This window comes from Anopheles nili, chromosome 3 (assembly GCF_943737925.1).
Source record: "Anopheles nili chromosome 3, idAnoNiliSN_F5_01, whole genome shotgun sequence".
NCBI classification, from domain to species: domain Eukaryota; kingdom Metazoa; phylum Arthropoda; class Insecta; order Diptera; family Culicidae; genus Anopheles; species Anopheles nili.
The window spans coordinates 25,912,816-25,931,669 of record NC_071292.1 but is presented as its reverse complement, the minus strand read 5'-3'; the positions used below and the strand labels follow the sequence as shown (position 1 = coordinate 25,931,669).

Here is an 18,854-nt window from a genome sequence, read left to right as displayed (position 1 = left end):
CTCTCGCCATGGCCGCAAAGGCCGACCGGGGTGGCGCCCATTTTGTCATGGGAAAAACACCTCCAAAATCACGTCGAGCGCACGAAAAGCGCCCCCAGGCAAACATGCGTTTGAATGAGTAATTTAAATTTGCCACCCTCACGCTCGTGCAGGCGGTTGCAATGGGGTGTTTTTGTGGGTTCGTGCTGTTTTTTTTGCTTCTTCTCTCCCCTGCTACTGCTATTTATTTAGGCGCGCTTATGCAATTCGGAAACACACACAAAAAAATTATGCGAACCGTTCCGCCATTTCCCAGCGATGAGAAGAAAAAAAAAACGCGGCCACCCCTCGTTGGGCTAGTAATTATTTCATTACGATCGTGTGCATCCCGGTCTCGTGTGTGAGCATTATGCTTTTCGGGAGAGGTGGGTGGTACCGGTTCGGTTCTAATTTGCACCCACAACACAACAGAATGGTTTCGCCACACTAATTGCATTACACAACGCGCGTCCGTTCTAGGGCGGATTTTTGTTCTAGTTTTTGGAAGTACCCCTAACGCAGCCCGTTAGCAAACACGTTCCCCATTCTCTCGGGCCACTCTCGGTACCGTGTGAAGGTTATTTTTTTTTTTTTGTTTGTTTTCGTTGGGCTTTTCCGTTGCTCACCCTTTCCAGTATTGGCATTGTTTTTGGGCGCACCGATCTGTATGCTAATTAGAACGCGATCGTGTGCAGTTTTTTGACACCATTCGGTTCGGTGCGGTTGCTTCTTTTTTTTTGTGTCTGTCCCACCGCAATAGTGAGCTGCGCGCTTTTAGGCTTTAATTTGACACTCGAATTTGGAATGCGCATCAAATGTGGGGGGTTGTTTTTTTTTCGCTGCCCCCGTGGTTGCGAAAATGCAACCGCGAAAGTGTGAAATGCAAATGGGGGTATTTAAATGCACGTCGCTAGATTTGGTTCTGTTTGCGTAAGCGGCATGACATTATCGCTCGAAAGTGAACATTTGTATTGTAATTAGAATGAAGGGAAAACACATTTGTGTGAGCTTAAGTCAGAATTAAGTCGTGACAGATTAATTGCTGCAGCGTAATTTAAAAAAAAATGAAATTTGAACGAACGGTTTTAGTTTTGTATTAACTCTCTTTTGTGATTTTTTTTTCGCTTAATGGTTAAAATTTATTTAAGTCTAAAATAACATTCAAAAATTGGCTATTTATTAATTTAGCCAATTGCTTTAATTAATACAACACGAGTATCCTTTCTAGCCCACACATAGCTGCGTGTAAAAGTGCAGCCTCAACCTTAAGCCCGCCTGGGGATTGGCTTTCAGGGTCAAACAACGCCTTACGTCGCCTGAAACCATATCGAGCATTCTTACGTCTGATACTTTTAACCTAAAGAGAATGTAGAACCCGCCTCTAGAACCGGCATCAAGGCCGGCTCTCGAACGCATTCTGCACTTACCCGTCGATCGGTTCTGAAACTCAACCGACAAACTCCGTGCGCCTCAACACCGAAGACCTTAAACTTTGTCTCAGCGGTCCAACACGGGGTGAGTCAAAGTCCACTCTAAATGAAAAAAGGAGGCAGGTCGGGAACAGGCTCAAAGCGGGTTCCCGCTTCCGAACCAGAACTAGGTGAGCGGGCAGGTTCCACTTCACAAACCACCCCAGCCACGTCCAGATCGATTCCAGGGGGATAAAATCTGGCGACAGTGGATTCTCTCCCTGCAGGGCCCTGAGGGATCGTAAGAGTCTTTCACCGGGCCCTTCTGCTAGCTTGGCCCCTGTGTCGATGATTCCGTGCGGAAAATAACGAGTGATCGTAATAATGAAAGAAATGGAGAGAGAGCAAAAACAGGTTTTCGGTCCCCCTTTTTCAGCATCACGGCCCTATCGACGTTACGTCAACGCCATGTGTGTGTGTATTGCTTTGGGTGGGCTAGGGGAGAAGGTCCCGTGGGTTGGGAGGGGGGATCCGTTATGCAGACGGAGCCAAGAACAAGCCCAACCTAGCGAACTCAACACGACACGGTTTGAGCCGGTCGGACCACGGCGAAGGCCGAGAAAAAGAACGCCAAGATTGACCCAGAGCGTGTCTGAGGTTCTATCGAGCTCCGGCGGGATTGGAATCAAATAAAACCGCCTCCGGACGTAGCAATCACGAACGCGCGAATGGCCCGCAGCACACCAGAGAAAGAGAGTTCACGAGTTGATTGAACTTTGGAGAGGTCCTTTCGGGGTCCGGAGCATTCCCGGAAACTTGCCGCGTTGCCGAACCAGTCCGAGGAAATATGCACTACAAACCTTGTTTTTCTCTTATTTTATCGCTCGCTGACGGAAATCTGCACACTCTCGGTGTGTCTGGTGGAGGAAGCTGTGCCGAACGTATCCTAGGGGGAGCCCTGTGAAAACCGACTCTGGCAGCCTCCTCGACGGAAACGAAACGAGTTTTAGCTTCGACACTCGCAAACTGCGCTGGCGCGTAACTGACGGCACTTGAACGTGTGGGGGTTGTTTTTTTTTCTTTATCCGACTTTTTTACGCCTCTCGTTCAAAGGGATTTATTTTCCCCTTTTTTTGCTTGTGTTTCTGTCGGGTTTTGTCGCGAATTTCTTTCCCGCACTCACTGATAGCGCCGCGCAAACGGGGTGGGGCAAGTTTTGTGATAAGAAAGGCACCGGGACAGAGAGATGGATGCACTTAAAACCACGCTGTACGCACACTACCGAACGGAAAATTTATCACTCGAGTAAACCCTCGGCAAGGGCAGCTTGATAAGAGGGCGAATGGGAGAAAAGCCGCGTCGTAGAAAGAACCCGCGATAAGTCACGATCTGCTCCCGGAGCGCTGGAACTGACTGTTTGTTTTGTTTGCGCTGAGAGAAAGCGAGAGAGCAAGCGAAGTGTGCCCTTTCACGTAGGTAGCGATCAGAACGCGAAACCGTGACCGATCGCGTACGTGGCGTTGTCCGTGGCACGTTATACTTTTCCCGAATGGGTTTTCCCTCTTAAGGGAGGAAATGGAAAAACGCTATCACCCACGTGTACGCCTGGGAAAGTCGATCGCTCGTCCTAACCAAAAACGCGATCGTCACGATCGAGGGAGCTAAGCTAATGATGGGACAAGGGTCCAATCGAGTGAATTTAACTGCCCTAAACGATCGTACTGCTCTGTGAACGTTGGAGCTACACTGCGTTGACGGGTGTTTGCGGGACGGATGAAAACAAACTGACCGACGCGCGTCCGTACGATCCAGAGGTTGTTCGAAAAGTGAGAGAAGTGGTGAGTGTCGAACCGGCACACCAGTGCATGTTTGTGGCCGCGAGGAACGAGAAACACTCGCGAGAGACGATCCTCCCCACCATTTTCCGGGGCGATCTGCTACATGAGTGGCTGTTGTTGAGAAGCATTGTGTGATGCATTAGTTTTGGGGTGATCTTTTAAATGTATATAAAATATCAATTTTAAATTCATTGGGATTTGGGTTAGTTAAAATCAAATTTATTCCAACAGTAAAATATCCTCAAAACATTTGAAGGGTTAGATTTAAGAAACTTGAGATGTTTAACAAAGAAAATAAAATTAAAAGTTTTTATTTTTTGTTAAGTTTCAACAAGATTAATGATTCAGTTAACGTTTGTCAGTAATAATTGAGAGCACATCATATCGTTATGGAATAATATTTTGAGCTTTAACTCAGCGGAGTTTGACACTCCTGCTGCGAAACAACGATTTTATGCAAGTTTTCCTAGTTGTAAAGCTATTATTTTCTTAAACGATAGAACCTACTTCAAACTAAATCTTATTAAGCTGAATACTTTCTGTCAATAAGTGGCAATATAATATACGTTATTGGTGATTATATTCAATAACTTTCGAGATCACACTACAAGCAAAATTTGGGATGTATCGTTCGTCTCGACGTTTCATGAGCTTGTCACCTCTTCGATCCATACAAATTTCCAATCCGTAGCGTTGTGCATGGGTGTGTTTGCTATCGTCGTGAGCATCGCGCGTACCGCTCAACACCCCGCTCCACACAGCTCCCACAAACTAGCTCATTTTTCTTGTCACTCGTATCGGCCGGGGTCGTCACGAGTTTTTGTTCCGTTCTGTCTGTACCAAAACTATCTCCGCACTCGTCTTGAGCTTCAAACCCGTACTGAGCGGCCCTAACGTAGCTCAATCACTCAATGTTATTATCAGAACGGAATGTCCGTGGAACAACGACTAGAAGTTTGTAGCGATCGCTTATATTTAGCGAATTTCAATTAGGGGTTTCCCATTCTTAATAAATTAATAATTTCAAAATAAGTTTAACCCTTTCCGATGCCTCAACAAAATGGTTCAACCATTTAAGCAAATCACACAGTAGAAGAAAATCGGAGGGAAAACCGTATGGGACAATTTATGTTATCAATTTTGTAATCGTCGCGAAATTGTCTAAATTACGTTTACGATAGCTTTTCCTATAGGAGAGATGCATTCATAAGATGCCATGCATGCGAAATTCATTGACTTCAATTTAAAGCATAGACCGGCAATTGTTTCTACGATTGGTTTGCAAAGCACATTTTCATAACGATTCAGGTGCTTGTTTATATTAACAAAATATGGTATTGAATTTACTCATAACCAAGGGTAGGCTTTCTGGTAAAAGATACAGCAATTCGTACAATTAGCCAATCGCTTCGATCAGAAAGCTATTGGATTGGTTTTACCCTAAGCGAAGGAATTCTGTTTATGATAAACACCGAAGAAGCAAATCCAGTACAATTCAAAGTATGCGGAATGATAAGGAATGAATGATTGGTTGACGATGGGAATCACGATATCGGGGGATCGATGGATATTACCAACGTATTTATTACCGATCGATATATTACCTACCGAGCTCCATCACCTAAACATGGGAAACGGAAGTCCTTCCCTGCAAACCAGCCAGATATGGATAACGCTTTTGTAAGGTTGAGTTAAAGTCCGTAATTATGTTCAATGTTTTTTTCTACTTTCATATAAATAATATCGACTGTTGAAAGATTAGTTTTTTATATTGTCAAAAACATATGATTTTGACTGAAATATTTACGCTCATATCTCTTGATGGTTCCTACTCATTTGCTCGAAAGATATAATTTAGTGTGTAAGAAGTTTAATCCAAGCACACTTAGCGCCAAATACCCTAATCATTTTTTTAAATCCACTAAAAATATCTGTCTTTTTGATTGTGATGTGCCGACCATGAACGTGAAATAATGGTGCAGATCAGAAACAAACTTGCGAGACGGTATTTTGCTAGGCAAATTCAAGTCAGTTTCACGTTATGGGTAATATGGGGTTCTCAGCGATCTCAAAATATATTTTAATCGGCGTCATAATTTGGCCTTAAAAGAAAGAAAGTCAACCGTTAGCAACGGGGCACATAATATGAGACTCGACGGCTGAATCGGTAAATTTTCGACGCTCAATCATTTCAAGACAAAACTTCATCTCATCAGTTCCAACTTCTCCCCTCTCTAATTCGACCCGAAATAATTCAAATTTGCAAAGAAAAGGAAGAGAGGCAGAAAAAGCAAGGCAGCCAAGCACAACAAAAACCCTAAACAGAACGAATAAGAGCATAGGGGGGGAGAATCGTTTCGACACTTAGAACACTCAGAGCTAATGTTCCACTCCGACATGCACTCGCGGCCACACGGTCAAGAAGAGCTTGAAGCGAAAATAACGAGAGCAAGAGTGTACGGGCGGGCCTGAGCTTCCTTCCACATGGATTTTTTTTATTTCATGATCACTCAATTTTACGCGAGCGCCATTGATTTGCAACACATGCTAGGCAACATCCTCATGAAACGTCGACTTTTTACTGCATCTCGACGTCGACGCGACGGTCGAGGCGACGATACGAAACGTCGGCTCGACGGTCGAGCCGACGATATTTAACGTCGCCACAGCCCTAAATGCTAGTCGTGCAACGTCTTGGACCGCATGTACGTGCAACATTTACCCTGCAACAAAAGCGCTGTTGCATTCCCGTACGCCGAAGTGTACCACGAACGAGAACTGGTCGATCGTGCATGGAGATGATTTGAACTTAATTGATCAGCCAAATTGAGCCAGGGGAAAAGGGGGATCTCGGTGGCACCTCATTATCCCTACCGCCACTCTTCGATCCTCGATTCGAGTTTTATTAAACACTCTCGTTGTGCATCGCAGCATTGGCCACTTTCGGACAACATCTCTGCGCTTACGACAGTGAAGCGGCATTTCACATGACCGCAGAGAGCAATCGGAGAACAGAAACGGACTTCTTTAGGGCAAGGCCGAGTAAATTATCACCCCACGAAATGGTGCAGCGTCCATGTACGGACGGTCCGGGCAAAGGGGGCCAAAAAGTTCGCAACTTAACGCGTGAGCAGAAAAAATAAACCATGCCGAGTTTCGGTAAATCGATTACATGTTGATCAGTGGATCTCTGACCAGCTGCATCATCGATCGTCTACAGAAAGAGCATGCATATTTGCATCTAATCCTGAGCGGCTTATAGGAATATCTCCGTTCATTTTCACTGTATCCTGTTTCGAAAAGAAAATTAACTAGGCCAATCTAGCACTTTGCGTCAAGCTTTTAACACATAGAATGCTAGCCTTAATATACTTTATCAAAAAACCATCTTTATTTTGATGGGAAATTTTCTTCGATGGAACGAACCTTCTTTTTGCCTGTGGTTTTGATTCGCGAGTAATCACAAAACGAAAAACCGGTTCATTGCCCTCGCTTGTGGGTACGTAATTTGACGTACCAGGCTGGTTGGAAATATCTGGAGCAGAATTTTAAAAATAAATCCCATGTTTATTTGCTTCATATCAGTACCACGCGTACCCGAAAGGGTGAACGTGAAAGTAAAAGGAAGATGACTAAACGGTACAGATAACCCAATGTCAAGCTTTTATTTTTATTTTTCACTTCACTTATCATCTTTTTGTGCAGCTTAAAAGGACTCAGTACATTTGTAAGGTTGATAAGTTTGACATTTACGGTGCGTGTTTACGAGGTGAGGGAAAAAAGGCTTAAATTGCACCCAACGAGTAAAATTAGATTGTTTTAATACACGGGCCTAGAAAATGTTCACCCTTTCCACCCATCGATGATTTACTCAACCGGATTATAGTGGCAAACCGCATGCCTACGCTGCTGGGCACGCAAATCGCCCTTAACCAGCCCTTAACCGCGGGCTGCAGCTCATTAGCTCACAAACCGGCCCAGTCGCGAATGGCCCAACCCCGTCGGGCGTTTTGCGAACCACATGTTCCCAGCTCGCACTTTCAATGACATCTCGCCATGCGAGAAAGTGAGCCCGCGATTGATTGGCTCCCGGTGGTCGGACCGATAATGTATTCTTATCTTAACCTACAAACGCGCCTATCTCAACCCGCGCCAGTCTTCGGTCCTATGTCCTGCGTTTCTACCGTCGAGCCGGAAATTATCCCGCCGGACGCACGCTGCTTTATCGTTAAGTTATAGTAGCAAAGAAAACAGCTGAAGCTTCCTCAGCTAGCCGTAGTTCGAGCCCGACTCTCGGTCAGTCGTGCGGCGGGAGAAATCAGTTCAGAGGCAGCAGTGCCGGCGATGATAGGCACGAAGGATCCACCGACAGATGTGCGTGGAGGCTGGGGAAAGACGAGCAATAAAAAAGGTCAACAGATTTCTCCTCGCACTGGATGATCTTGCTTTTTTCCGCATAGAACTAACGGGTTTCTAACGGGGAGGACGATGGTAATAATTCTGTCGAATGGAGATATGCTAATGCGGTCTGGGAATGAGCGGGGAATACGATCGTTTCGCGACAACGACTCATTTGTTTGGGTTGCTGTCTGCTTTCGGGGTCTTTAGTTCGACATGAATGCTTTGGTTCGTTGACACAGTAATTTTGCATGACAGCTGATCAATATGCTGGGTTGATGCTATTAAAATGTTTTTTGCCGTATTTTTGAATACCTCACCTATTTTTTGTACCATAAAGGGATGAAAAAAAAAAAATAAAAAAAAATAAAAATGAAATATGAAATTAAGAGCAAATACCTGAAGATAATTTCACTTAAAAGGTTATCATAATAATTAAGCAATTCAAGGTTGTACATAAGCCTGAATAGATTTTAGATTGCTATTATTTATTTCCATTGCATTTATTATCAACAACTTAAAAGCTGGAAGCATTATAAGGATTTTTTGCACCCGGGAACCCTTAGAAACAGCCCGGCACGTGTTAGACAGTTGCGTAAGCCATGTACTTGATCGACATCGGTCTCCTGTCGTACGCACATAAATGCATGCATGAATATGTAGTGCCTTTCCACATCACCGTCTTTCCTCCGATTAACCGGAACGTTTTTCACTCTTTTTTTTTTTCACCATCAGGAAGTTATCGAACACATTTTCTCGTCGTGCCCAGTGCACGGTTTTGTACGAAGGTTTGATACTGTTTTCCCTCACCCCATCTAGTGCCCGAACTGGCTGGTGAAAAAATGACCCAAATGAACGTTTACTCTAGTCCGCTCATGCTCGATTGCGTCGAATATTTTATCGCTCTTGAATCCCTTCTCCATGCCCATGGGATGGTAAAATATGTGTCTTTTCGTTTTGTCACATTCACTGAGCTCTTGCTTAAATACGAACCCAAGGATCATAGGATGTGGGACAAGCCAATTACTCTACTCCAGTGAGAGCTGCAACAATAACGAGCTCAAAGTATTTCGCATAGATAGGTCAATACAATTACATTTATTTGCTTGTACGAGCACTTCGCCATATTTACAGTAAAACGAGGTATTGCTACATTACTTTTGTTTCAATTCACTATGCAATGAATTCTGAAGATGACTGTCTCTCGTCGTACCTGCTCTTGTGCAGGTTTGTTGGAAGGATTGTGCTACTCTGCAATTTTCCCATTTATTTATTTTTTCGACTATAGCACTTTGGTTAAAATGTATTCCGGTTAGGGAGGCAGTAGTGCAAGTGATCTGCTCGTAGATCTGTAACCCGCCAGACGGCTCGTGCAAAAAAGGGAAAACGAAGGGAAAAGGCTAGCCAGCCGGGTTGGAATGGCGTGTTCCTGATTAGACGACTTTTTTTCTCTCTTTCTCTCTCCGAACCTCCTGTTGCACCACTTTTCGTCGACCTTTCTTTTCAGTTTCTTTGCGATCACCAATCAAACCCGTTCGGTCGGGAAAGTACGCGTGATGATCAGCTTGATCTCAAAGCGTCAGGGTTCGCGATACGCATGCGGCTTAAAAAGTTTGCTTATTGGATGGTCAAAGGCGAGATTTGCGCTGAGCTACAGATATCACCATTCAGGTGCGCTACAACCAGCTCAAAGCAGCCGATGTATCTTTCTTAACGAGTTGTTTGCAATTCCATGCCGAAGCATTTTGTTACATAAATGAAAAAAAAAAACCCTCATATTTGTGTCAGTATTATAGTGAAGATTTTTGAGTAGCTCTCGTCCTACCATTTCTTATTTATTTATCAACGTCTAGCCTGTTTAAGGTTAAATCGCAAATCAAGATCTGAAATTAAATTTAACTTTAATTAAAAAAAATCTCTTGTGATTAAAAATTAAATTATACAAAAATCTCTTATGAAAATTTATAATCAATCTCATAGAGTCTTTGCTTTTTTGCTATTGCAACAATTTATTTCTTTAAAAAATATGTGGCTAATCTATTTTTGTGACATTGTCATCCTTGAAGATCAAATCCGAAACGCACACAATGTGCGAAAAGTTCGAATAAAAATAGTAGAAACCCTGTCAGAAAAGTAAACATCCCCATTCGAAATTGGGGGCCCGTCTTGGCGCGTCGTCATTGTAGTAACACGACAAAACGTCCACCCAAGACCGGGACAGAGAGAATCGTGGTCTATTTCTTATCGACATGCGCAATAGCCAAAATCCTGAAGGAGAAACAACCACTGGGAAAATGGGACAGAAAATCGTCAGCTAGCGACAGCTTGTCTGCCGGCACTCGGTTTTCGCGACACAAACACAAGCGACCCGATTAAACATATCGGACTTCAGACGATATCCTTGGCTTGTTGGCTTTTGCTGCGATTAGAAATAGTCCTTCATTAGTATTTCATTTCGGATTGAGTAACGGCATCGGACTTTGTTCTGACGCACTCCATGAAGGGCAATGAAGGTCGAGAAAAGGTTCAATCCATACAACGGTAAGGAAAAAGGCGCGCGCTGTTTTCATGCTGTGTTGAATTCGTTTTGTTTAAACTGACCAGAGAGAGCTACTTGGCCTGGTGCAGGATTTAAAACAAGAAGGTTCCACTGGCGGTCGTGCCCTCGGTGGTGCAACGAGCGACTTTTCGTGCGACTCATGCCTATTTTTAGTGCTACCAATCAATACCTGTTGCTGGCCCGTTGGGGTGTTAATATTTTGAAAAGGATTCTTCTACGGTCGAATTTTGACACGAGTGAAAGCGTCCGGTATGACGAGAGACCTGGGGGTGTCCGGGAGATGGAATTAAACGTTGCAAAATCGTAGTCAAGTGTAAAAACACACATTTCGCCATCGCCATGTGTCCCCCCCGACCACCGAGGGGTTGCAATTTTCCGATCGGCAGCAATCGAAGTAACCTCGGGCAAAGGTTACTGCGCTGCCTGCCGGCGCTGAGGGGTTGCATTACATTTTCCGATATATTTCGAATGCTCGAATGGGTATGTTTGGGTGGGTGAAGGGAGGAGGAGTGGGGAGGGGGTGGTATATGGTTTCTTTCCTCTATCACTTGACTGTGACGACGAGAACCAACGAGCACACACACCCATAGCCTGCGGTTCAGCGACGAACCACAATACGCACGCACTCTCCGTCCGGGGTGCACGCATGGCATTCGCGTTCTCGGCAGCGTAAATGGGTTACACTGAAAGTTGTCGACTTGGATCCATGCCCGCGAATGGTATATTTTGTAAAACCTTAATTTTACAAATATAAAATATTATACTCAATATTCTAGTACTGCCTGACTTAACAATAAATAATTAGTATACTGTTAGATTTCTGAACAGGTTGTTTAAAGAAATTGACTTTCTTGCTGAAACATAAGATGCGAAAGATGTACGCATTGGGTACAAAATAGCATAAAAATTTGATTTAATTTTAATTCGATCCAAAAAGAAATATAATTATTAATTATCAAGCTAATAGAGACCTCAGAGGCCTCATGCTGTATGTATGAATGTAGCAGCTATTATATTCTGTTGCAAAATAGTTTATGTATAATTATTCAAAAACTGTTTTATTAAAAAATAATTTATAAAAACTGTTTAATTTAATAGTCGTCGTAATTACGCTATGCACGACCATTTAGACCAGGTAATGTAATGCAATGCATGTAATGCATTATTTAAGAGCATTTTTTCTTTAAAAGATAAATATTAACCAAATTCTAACGAACCGGGTCAGCTACTCTCGGAACAACCTCCGGCGATCGGTCGTTTTCTGATGGTACGTTCCGTTTGGATTCGTGTTTGTTTGGTCTGTCCTGGTCCCGTATCGCGGTGGCCAGATAGGGGAAGAGGACCAGCAATCCGAGACGGGGTATATGTCCCAGTTCATTGCCTTCATTTCGTGTGCGAGAAGCAAAAGCGTATCCCCAAACGGAACCTCCTTCCCATCGACGCTCGTCCCGGCGGATACACCGTCGTTCGTATAAGCGCATCTCTTTTGACGGCGACGCACACAAGCTTCCTGTCCAAACGGGGAACCATGGCGCCCGGACCAAGCCCACACACTAGCGCACCCACACAAACGCGGCCAGAACGCACCTTTTGCTTTTTTTCGGCGGAGGGGAAACCCTTCGCAAGTCTGGGGGTCTTGCGTGGTCTTGCCACAAGGCGGCGTGTGTCTCTAGTAGCTCTGGTACAGCTCCACGCCGTCGGTAGTCGTAGTAGATCCGCGCACACGAAACGAAAGGGAAACGTGGTTCCGCAGCCCTGCCGGGAAACCCCGTATACAGGCGCGAGTGCGCGCGCCTGGCGGTAGAAATTTCACTTTTGTTTTCAACTTTTCCCGACGCACACCAGTTTTCCCACCACCGGCACCACCGCTCGAGAGATAACCACACATGAACTGCGTTGCTGTTGTGGCCACTGCTGCAGCCGTCGCTGATGCTGCGCCTGATACCGACGACGGCGACGACAACAACGAAGAGAACGGCGATAAGGGCGATGATAAGTGTGCCGCTGTTACCATTGCAAGTAAATAGCGCGTTTTTTTTTCTCGGTGTGGGGACCCACGGCCATCTGTCAACCCTGCCGGTTTTCGGGGTTTTGTTGTGAACCGACAGGCCGTCGTGTGTGCTTGTGTTATCTTCCGTTTGGACCGTGACCGTGCGTGATCTGGGCTGGGAAGAGGCAAAGAATTCAAAGGGTTGCATTGGTTCGAAGAAACATGTCTAGATTCGAAAAAGCTCGAGAGTTTTGTTAGCTCAATGTAGAACTGTGGAAAAACCCCGGAAAATACATTTCTTTCCGCGGGTAAAATTTATTAGAAGTGTGGTGTGTGGCTTGTTTACGTGTTTGCGCTTCAAAAGTCTGCAATTGGACACCGAAAATCCCATACTTTCAGCCTTCCTTCGTGTGATTTCCGTGCACTAACGTGTTTCTTTCTGTTTCCGGTGCTGTTTCTTGACAGGTCCGCGTGATGGAGCAGCGATGGCGGCGAGTCAGGCCACAACACTAGCGACGGCCTCCGGGAACACGGTTCAGCCCTGCCCTTTGAGGGCACCCCTTGTCGTCACCGTCGTCGGGTTGCCCTGTCGGGGGAAATCACTGGCTGCACACAAAGTCGCCCGGCATCTGAGCTGGCGGGGCGAGAGCGCCAAAGGTAAGAAAACCCGGGAAGAAAACCGCCGGGGTGATCAATTCATGCAATATCCACCCCCGCCATGTGATCAATCGGAAGTGCGAAATCGTGTGCCGAAATCAACATCCGTGTTGTTTTTTCTTTTGCTCCCGCGCGGTGGAAAGTGAAAACTCCGATGACGCTCAATGTCACGCGCCAAGGTCAGATAGGACGTGTGTTTTTGTTTACGTGACCATCGTGCCCATGTCGTTTCGTGTGTTTTTGTTATGGTTTTGCACGGAAACGTTACAAATCGCTTCGTGTTGGTATTTTTTTTTCGGTTGTAATTTGTTGTTTCAGTTGCATCTCTCAACCCGCAACTGTTCGCCGTTCACTGGCATTTAAAAGTCAATTTTTGTATGCGTACCGGCGCCTTGTTCGAAGGCCGGTTAGAATGAAATCGATTGTTGATGCTAATTTCTTTACTGACCGAATTGAGTTACTGCACTTGTGAAAAGGGCCCTGGGGAGGTCTCATTATTTGGTCGCTTTCTCGCGTTTCTGAAACCTTCCATTAAACGCTAATTATCATCCATTGAATGAAACCGGTATCGTACCATATGATTGAAAGCTCCATTCTTGTCTCTTTGTAGTATTTACCGTGGAAGAAAATGCTACCGACGAAACTTTGCTGGAGATTAGTCTATTCTTCAAGGAAGGAAATAATGTGGCGGTAAGCATGCAGCGCTGGTTACCCATGAAAAGATACAATATTTAAATTTCTCCTTTTTACCGCTTCAGATCATCGATGGAATGCATTTGTCGCGGGCTTCCCGCCAGGCGGTGGCTAACTTCTGCTGTGACGCCGTCTTCCACCATCTGTTGATCGAGTTCACGTGCAATGAGAAGTGTCTGCTGGAGAACGTGGCTGACACGGTGCGTTTTTATCGGAAGCTCGATCAAAACACAGACTGGGAGCGTCGCTTCCGGGAGAGCAATGGGCATCATACGCCTCAATTCGAGCCCTGTTCCGCCCTCGAGGGTCCGCTCATATCGGTCAACAACTCCGAGGACCCGATGTACCACTCCGTGACGGCACGAGGTGTTCGGGGTGCCATCCAGACCGACATTCTAGGTGTGCTGGCCAGCCCGGTCATTCGTCAGCAGACGTTCTACTTCAGTCGGGTAAGTGGACATAGGAATAATCCAAAAACACACGTGGCTTACTTGTTCCGTTTATCCTTCTGCAGCACGGAGAGTCAGAGTACAACGTTTTGGGACGTATTGGTGGAGACGCAGATCTGTCCCCGCGGGGCATGAAATACGCCGATAGGCTAGCCCGGCAGCTGGGAGGCCCTGGATCGGCACCTGATTGTCCCCGGCCTAAATTGGTTAGCTGAAAAAACAGTGCCATGGTACAAACGATTGAATTTTCACTCATCCACTACTGGTTTTTGCGTTTGCAGATTTGGACGTCTGAGCTGCAGCGTACGATCCACACCGTTCAGAACATCCCGGGGCCGCGGGCGGCTATCAAGGACTTGAACGAGATCAATGCCGGCATCTGCGAGGGGCTGACGTACGAGGAAATCCAGGAGCGATTCCCGCAGGAGTTTGCCTGGCGCGATCAGGACAAGTTCAAGTATCGTTACCCGCACGGCGAGTCCTATCTCGATCTGCTGCAGCGCGTGGACAGCGTTGTACAGGCGCTTCTGACCAACACCGACGTGCTGGTCGTTTCTCACCAGGCTGTGCTGCGCTGCATCATGGCGTACTTTAAGGGCGTAAAACCAGGTGCGTATGGTGGTAAACCACGACGGTTCCTCGCGCAGCTGAACAGTTTCTATACTTTCAATTTCTATTTTAGATGACGTGCCGTACATAAACGTGCCGTTGCATACGCTACTGATGGTGCGATCGTACGGGTACGATTTCGTCGTTGAAACAGTTCCACTTAAGGTCGAGTGTGTAGATACTTATCGCATCCAGCCGAAGGTAAGTCAGAATTTTGTTAGAAGTATTCACACTTGGAAAATTATTCCCATTCACTTTTTATCACTCATATTTTTTTATCGGCTCAAATGAAGTCCTATGCTTGACTATATGTTGTTACTATATGTCAAATGAAGTTATTTTTTTTATGTTTTATGGTTGCCCTTTACGAACTGTGTGTTGTATTAGTCCATTTACAATTTTTTATTACTGTTCTTCACGAATGTTTTGTTGTATTGATCGCCCTTTTTGGAGGTTGCAAAAGTAACCGGCATTTATCTTACATGTAGATGCCCTAGAACAATAATAACTAACATAAAATTGGTGGATAAAAGGAAATTTTAAACTGTGTCAAAATTTAGTCCAAGTGAAACTACATAACTTGGTCTAAATTATCGTTAAGAGCGATTAGGACCATTTACAAAAATATGGTTCGACTACTTCATATATTTTTTATCTGATTTATACCTCTATTGATATGATAACATTTTGTATTGTGTATATCTTTGTATTTAAAAATACATGTTGCACAATTAAAAAATGATTTTAAGAGACTTTTCAAATGAATTTTTCTGCATATAGAACTATTCAATCGACCGGGCTAACTTTTCCGCTCGCATTGGATTGGTCTATCCAAAATTATCTGACCTGTATTTATAATTTGTTTTTTTTTTCTCTTAAATTGTATTGTGCCAATGGTGAACATTGTTGGTCATATTAACGAATCGTTGATTTGAATATCATAAACATAAACATGCCATTAGTAATATTTAACTCATCAGTGATCAGAATGAACAATATCTCGAAATTCGAAAGTTTTGTTTTTAAATTCCTCCATCTTTGCGTATTTCTGATGACTGATTGTTGCTTTTTCGTCTCATAATGCTAAAAACAGTTAGTTTTTGTTTGTTCTTCTTAAAATCAACTCTCTCTTTCTCTTTCTTTATCACTCTCTATCTCTCGCTTATTCCACCACCCCCCTGTAGAATTGCTCTACAAGCCGCACCACGGCCGATGCCCTGACAACTGTGCCGGCTCACTTTGATGCGCCCCTTACGCAACAAATGTCTACGATCAGCTAAAAGCAGTCTCCATCCTCAACTACCTTTTTAAACGGCACATGCTCAACCTTACAACAGCATAAACGTCCTGCAGGGCTCGCGCAAAAAAAAAACAACGTGGTGTCTGAAGTCCTGAAATTCTACAAAAAAAAGAAGAAACATCTTGTACTCCGTAAAACGCACTCACACCTCAATTAACACACTTGCTTGACGTAGACGGGTACGAAACAGAACGCCTGCAAACGCTCAACTATATTTGCAACGCCCGCGATGCAACAGTTCTTCCACAGTTTTATGTACAAATCGTTAGTGAGCAAATCGCAAAATCGAACATCGCAATTATAATTCCGTGCGGGAGGGAAACACGGGACACGCGCCTTAGAGATGCATTTTATTGTACTGACACACACAAAAAAAACAAGGCTCCACTACCCAACGGGTTTTTTTCGGGGGTGGCTAGGACCGATGTCTTGCTTCTTTAGCACGTTGCAACAGCATGTCAGGACACGGTACTACAGGTGGTCGAACGAAGTTCAGCTCAGCGTCCACAAATTTGATGTGAACCCATTATCGTGTGCATTTGTGGTTTATTGGGGGAATGGTTAAAGCGCAAACGCGTATTTAAAACAATCACATGAGGACACTGCATAGAGGGAAAAAGAGTGAGTCGAATTGCAGCAATACCTCGTTAGATATCAGGATCAATTTGCTAAGCAAAAAACAAGGGCGGGGTTGATTTGGGTATGCGCCATGATTTGGATGGAGCCACAGCACATGTGACATTGCAAAAAGAGGGACACATTGACGGGGATGGCACGGTTGATTAAATCACACAAATACGGCATAAAATGTTAGATTCTAGTTGGGTAGTGAAAGTTTATTTTTAAAATAAGAAACCTATCGTTTTAAATATACACATATAACAAGAATAAGAGAATAAAGTAAACAAATAGAAGAAAATCAGGCTTGGTACTATCGTCTTGCTAAGTTTTTTTTTTTGCTTTTTTTCCGAATACCGAACCCGGAAATCGTCGATCGTTAGCTACTTTATAATTAGAACGAACCATTATCGTAAACTCCCGAAGGAAGTGAATTCGTCTTCGTGTCTTAGAGGCAAAGTCCAACTGCATTGTTCATGGGATCGCTTTTTTGGGAAGAATTGGGAGGGTTCAAAGCATGATCGTGTTATTTTCGTGCATGAAAAAAATATACAACAAGCCAGGTTAAAATAAACGCTTGCTAGCATTATAGTTTTAGAGGGAATCTGAACTTCGGGAGGAATTGAACATTTCAGATAGGCTGCTGTATCAAGCAAGTAATGGTTTGCTTATCATTCAATGAAATGCATTTTTTAAAAAAAGGTAAGATCATTTGCAGTACACCGTCAGCTTTTATCAGCCGTCATACCGTGGAATGTAGGCATATGGCATGATTTACTGATTTAATGAAGTAAGTTCTATTTCTACACAAGGTTTGTAAACAATGTCGTTTGGTTGATTATTTCAAACCCACGAGCGTACATCGTTTGGTTGTTTCCCACTTCCCACGAGGAAGCACAAACATCGGTGACGTCCGTACTTGTTTGATGATGCTACTTCAAATCATTATCACATCGTGACGCACACGAAGGAATTTTCATCGTAATCTCACAAAAAACGCAAGATGCCGATTCGTGAGCTTGCGCACATACGCCCCGAACTGTTGGTGTTCGCTTTTCCTTTTGACCATACGGAAGGTCATTCGGTTACGGACGTCCTCAAGAACGGAACTTTGCGCCACCAGCGAAACACTCTGGGAGGATGGCAGCCCCATTGGAAAGGTCACTCCCCAGCATATCAGATGTGAACCGAAGGTCACCGGGTATGGGAGTGTCCAGTGCATTGGCTGTTGGTAACATGGAACGAAATCGAAAGTGGCGCGTTCCAATTATCAATCCGTCTAAACCACCGAGTCGTGCCCCCGTTGTCGTTGTTGGGAAGGATCAACAACAACCGGACTCGATTATACGCTCCCCTTATCGGTTGTTTTATTTATTTTGTTGTTGTCACTCGAGTCCAAAATTGTTAAACGCAGCCATCGGGACCCATCGACGACAGCGGGGCGTTATAATCGACTCGCGGAAACGCATGTCATCCGCTGATAACGGTTCAAGCATGGTTGCATGCCACGCTGTCGTTACTTGCGGGACATATGCATTCGAATTCTCACTTTCGAGCGGAAATCTATTTCCATTCCGCCCATGCGAAGAATGATGGATTTTCTCTCTTCTAGACGTTTGGGATACCCTTGTCCAATGTCAAATGCAATGGAAAACGCACTTTGCGTGTTGTTTTGGGTGTGGTATTGGGTGTCAAGGAAAGTTGTTTTATTATTCTTTTGTTTCAAGAGAAACCGAAAATAATAGGATCACAATTCAAAGAAGAAAAAAACAGCATGGATAAAGAATAAAGAATTGATTTTCTTTAATCCACAACTGGTTTGTTAAAGAAATTATAATCAGTGATTAATATCTACTCGCAATAAGATAAAAAACGAATGTAGCACCGTACGAGCATAAGGGTTAAAAACACCGACCGCTCGCTATGTTAGTGCTTTGTCCCTGTTTTCATGCTCACCAATCTTTCGGCGTTTTGCGTTTATGTTAGTGCAACTAATGTGTATCGTAATTTCAAACAATATTATATTTTAATAACATGTATAAAATAAGAAGACGATATTTTAAGGTTAGTTGAGAATATTGTAATTATATTTTTTTTATTACATTTTAGTTTAAAAGTGATAGGTTTCTTTGCTCTTAAATTTGAGAAAAAGAACAGCGAGAAAATTGCTGTCAGAAAAAAACATTAGCAACGGTTACTAAAACGTGATTTTTGAACAACATTAGCACTATGGCCTGCTTGTGAATCGGTAATCGACGTCATCTATGACGAAAAAAATTCCTTTGCTCATCGAATCATGATGACAGCGTGCTCAG

The 18,854-nt window shown here is 44.0% G+C and overlaps 2 protein-coding genes across 2 annotated transcripts in view; one reads left to right on the top strand and one right to left on the bottom strand.

Annotated features, from left to right (window-relative positions):
- LOC128722846 (alpha-N-acetylgalactosaminidase) overlaps window positions 1-2,587 on the bottom strand; it is a 44,323-nt gene extending 41,736 nt beyond the window's left edge. Inside the window, exon 1 of the mRNA XM_053816529.1 lies at window positions 2,288-2,587. The gene's annotated coding sequence lies outside the window, so the exon portion shown is untranslated. The remainder of the gene's footprint in view (window positions 1-2,287) is intronic.
- Window positions 1-16,035, top strand: part of LOC128722845 (6-phosphofructo-2-kinase/fructose-2,6-bisphosphatase 1-like) — a 62,681-nt gene extending 46,646 nt beyond the window's left edge. Inside the window, exons 3-9 of the mRNA XM_053816528.1 lie at window positions 12,679-12,870; window positions 13,481-13,560; window positions 13,629-14,012; window positions 14,078-14,218; window positions 14,294-14,621; window positions 14,695-14,822; window positions 15,806-16,035. Of these exons, the coding sequence (XP_053672503.1) occupies window positions 12,679-12,870; window positions 13,481-13,560; window positions 13,629-14,012; window positions 14,078-14,218; window positions 14,294-14,621; window positions 14,695-14,822; window positions 15,806-15,901 (1,349 nt within the window). The 3' untranslated portion in view covers window positions 15,902-16,035. The remainder of the gene's footprint in view (window positions 1-12,678; window positions 12,871-13,480; window positions 13,561-13,628; window positions 14,013-14,077; window positions 14,219-14,293; window positions 14,622-14,694; window positions 14,823-15,805) is intronic.
- The last annotated feature ends 2,819 nt before the right edge of the window (window positions 16,036-18,854 follow it).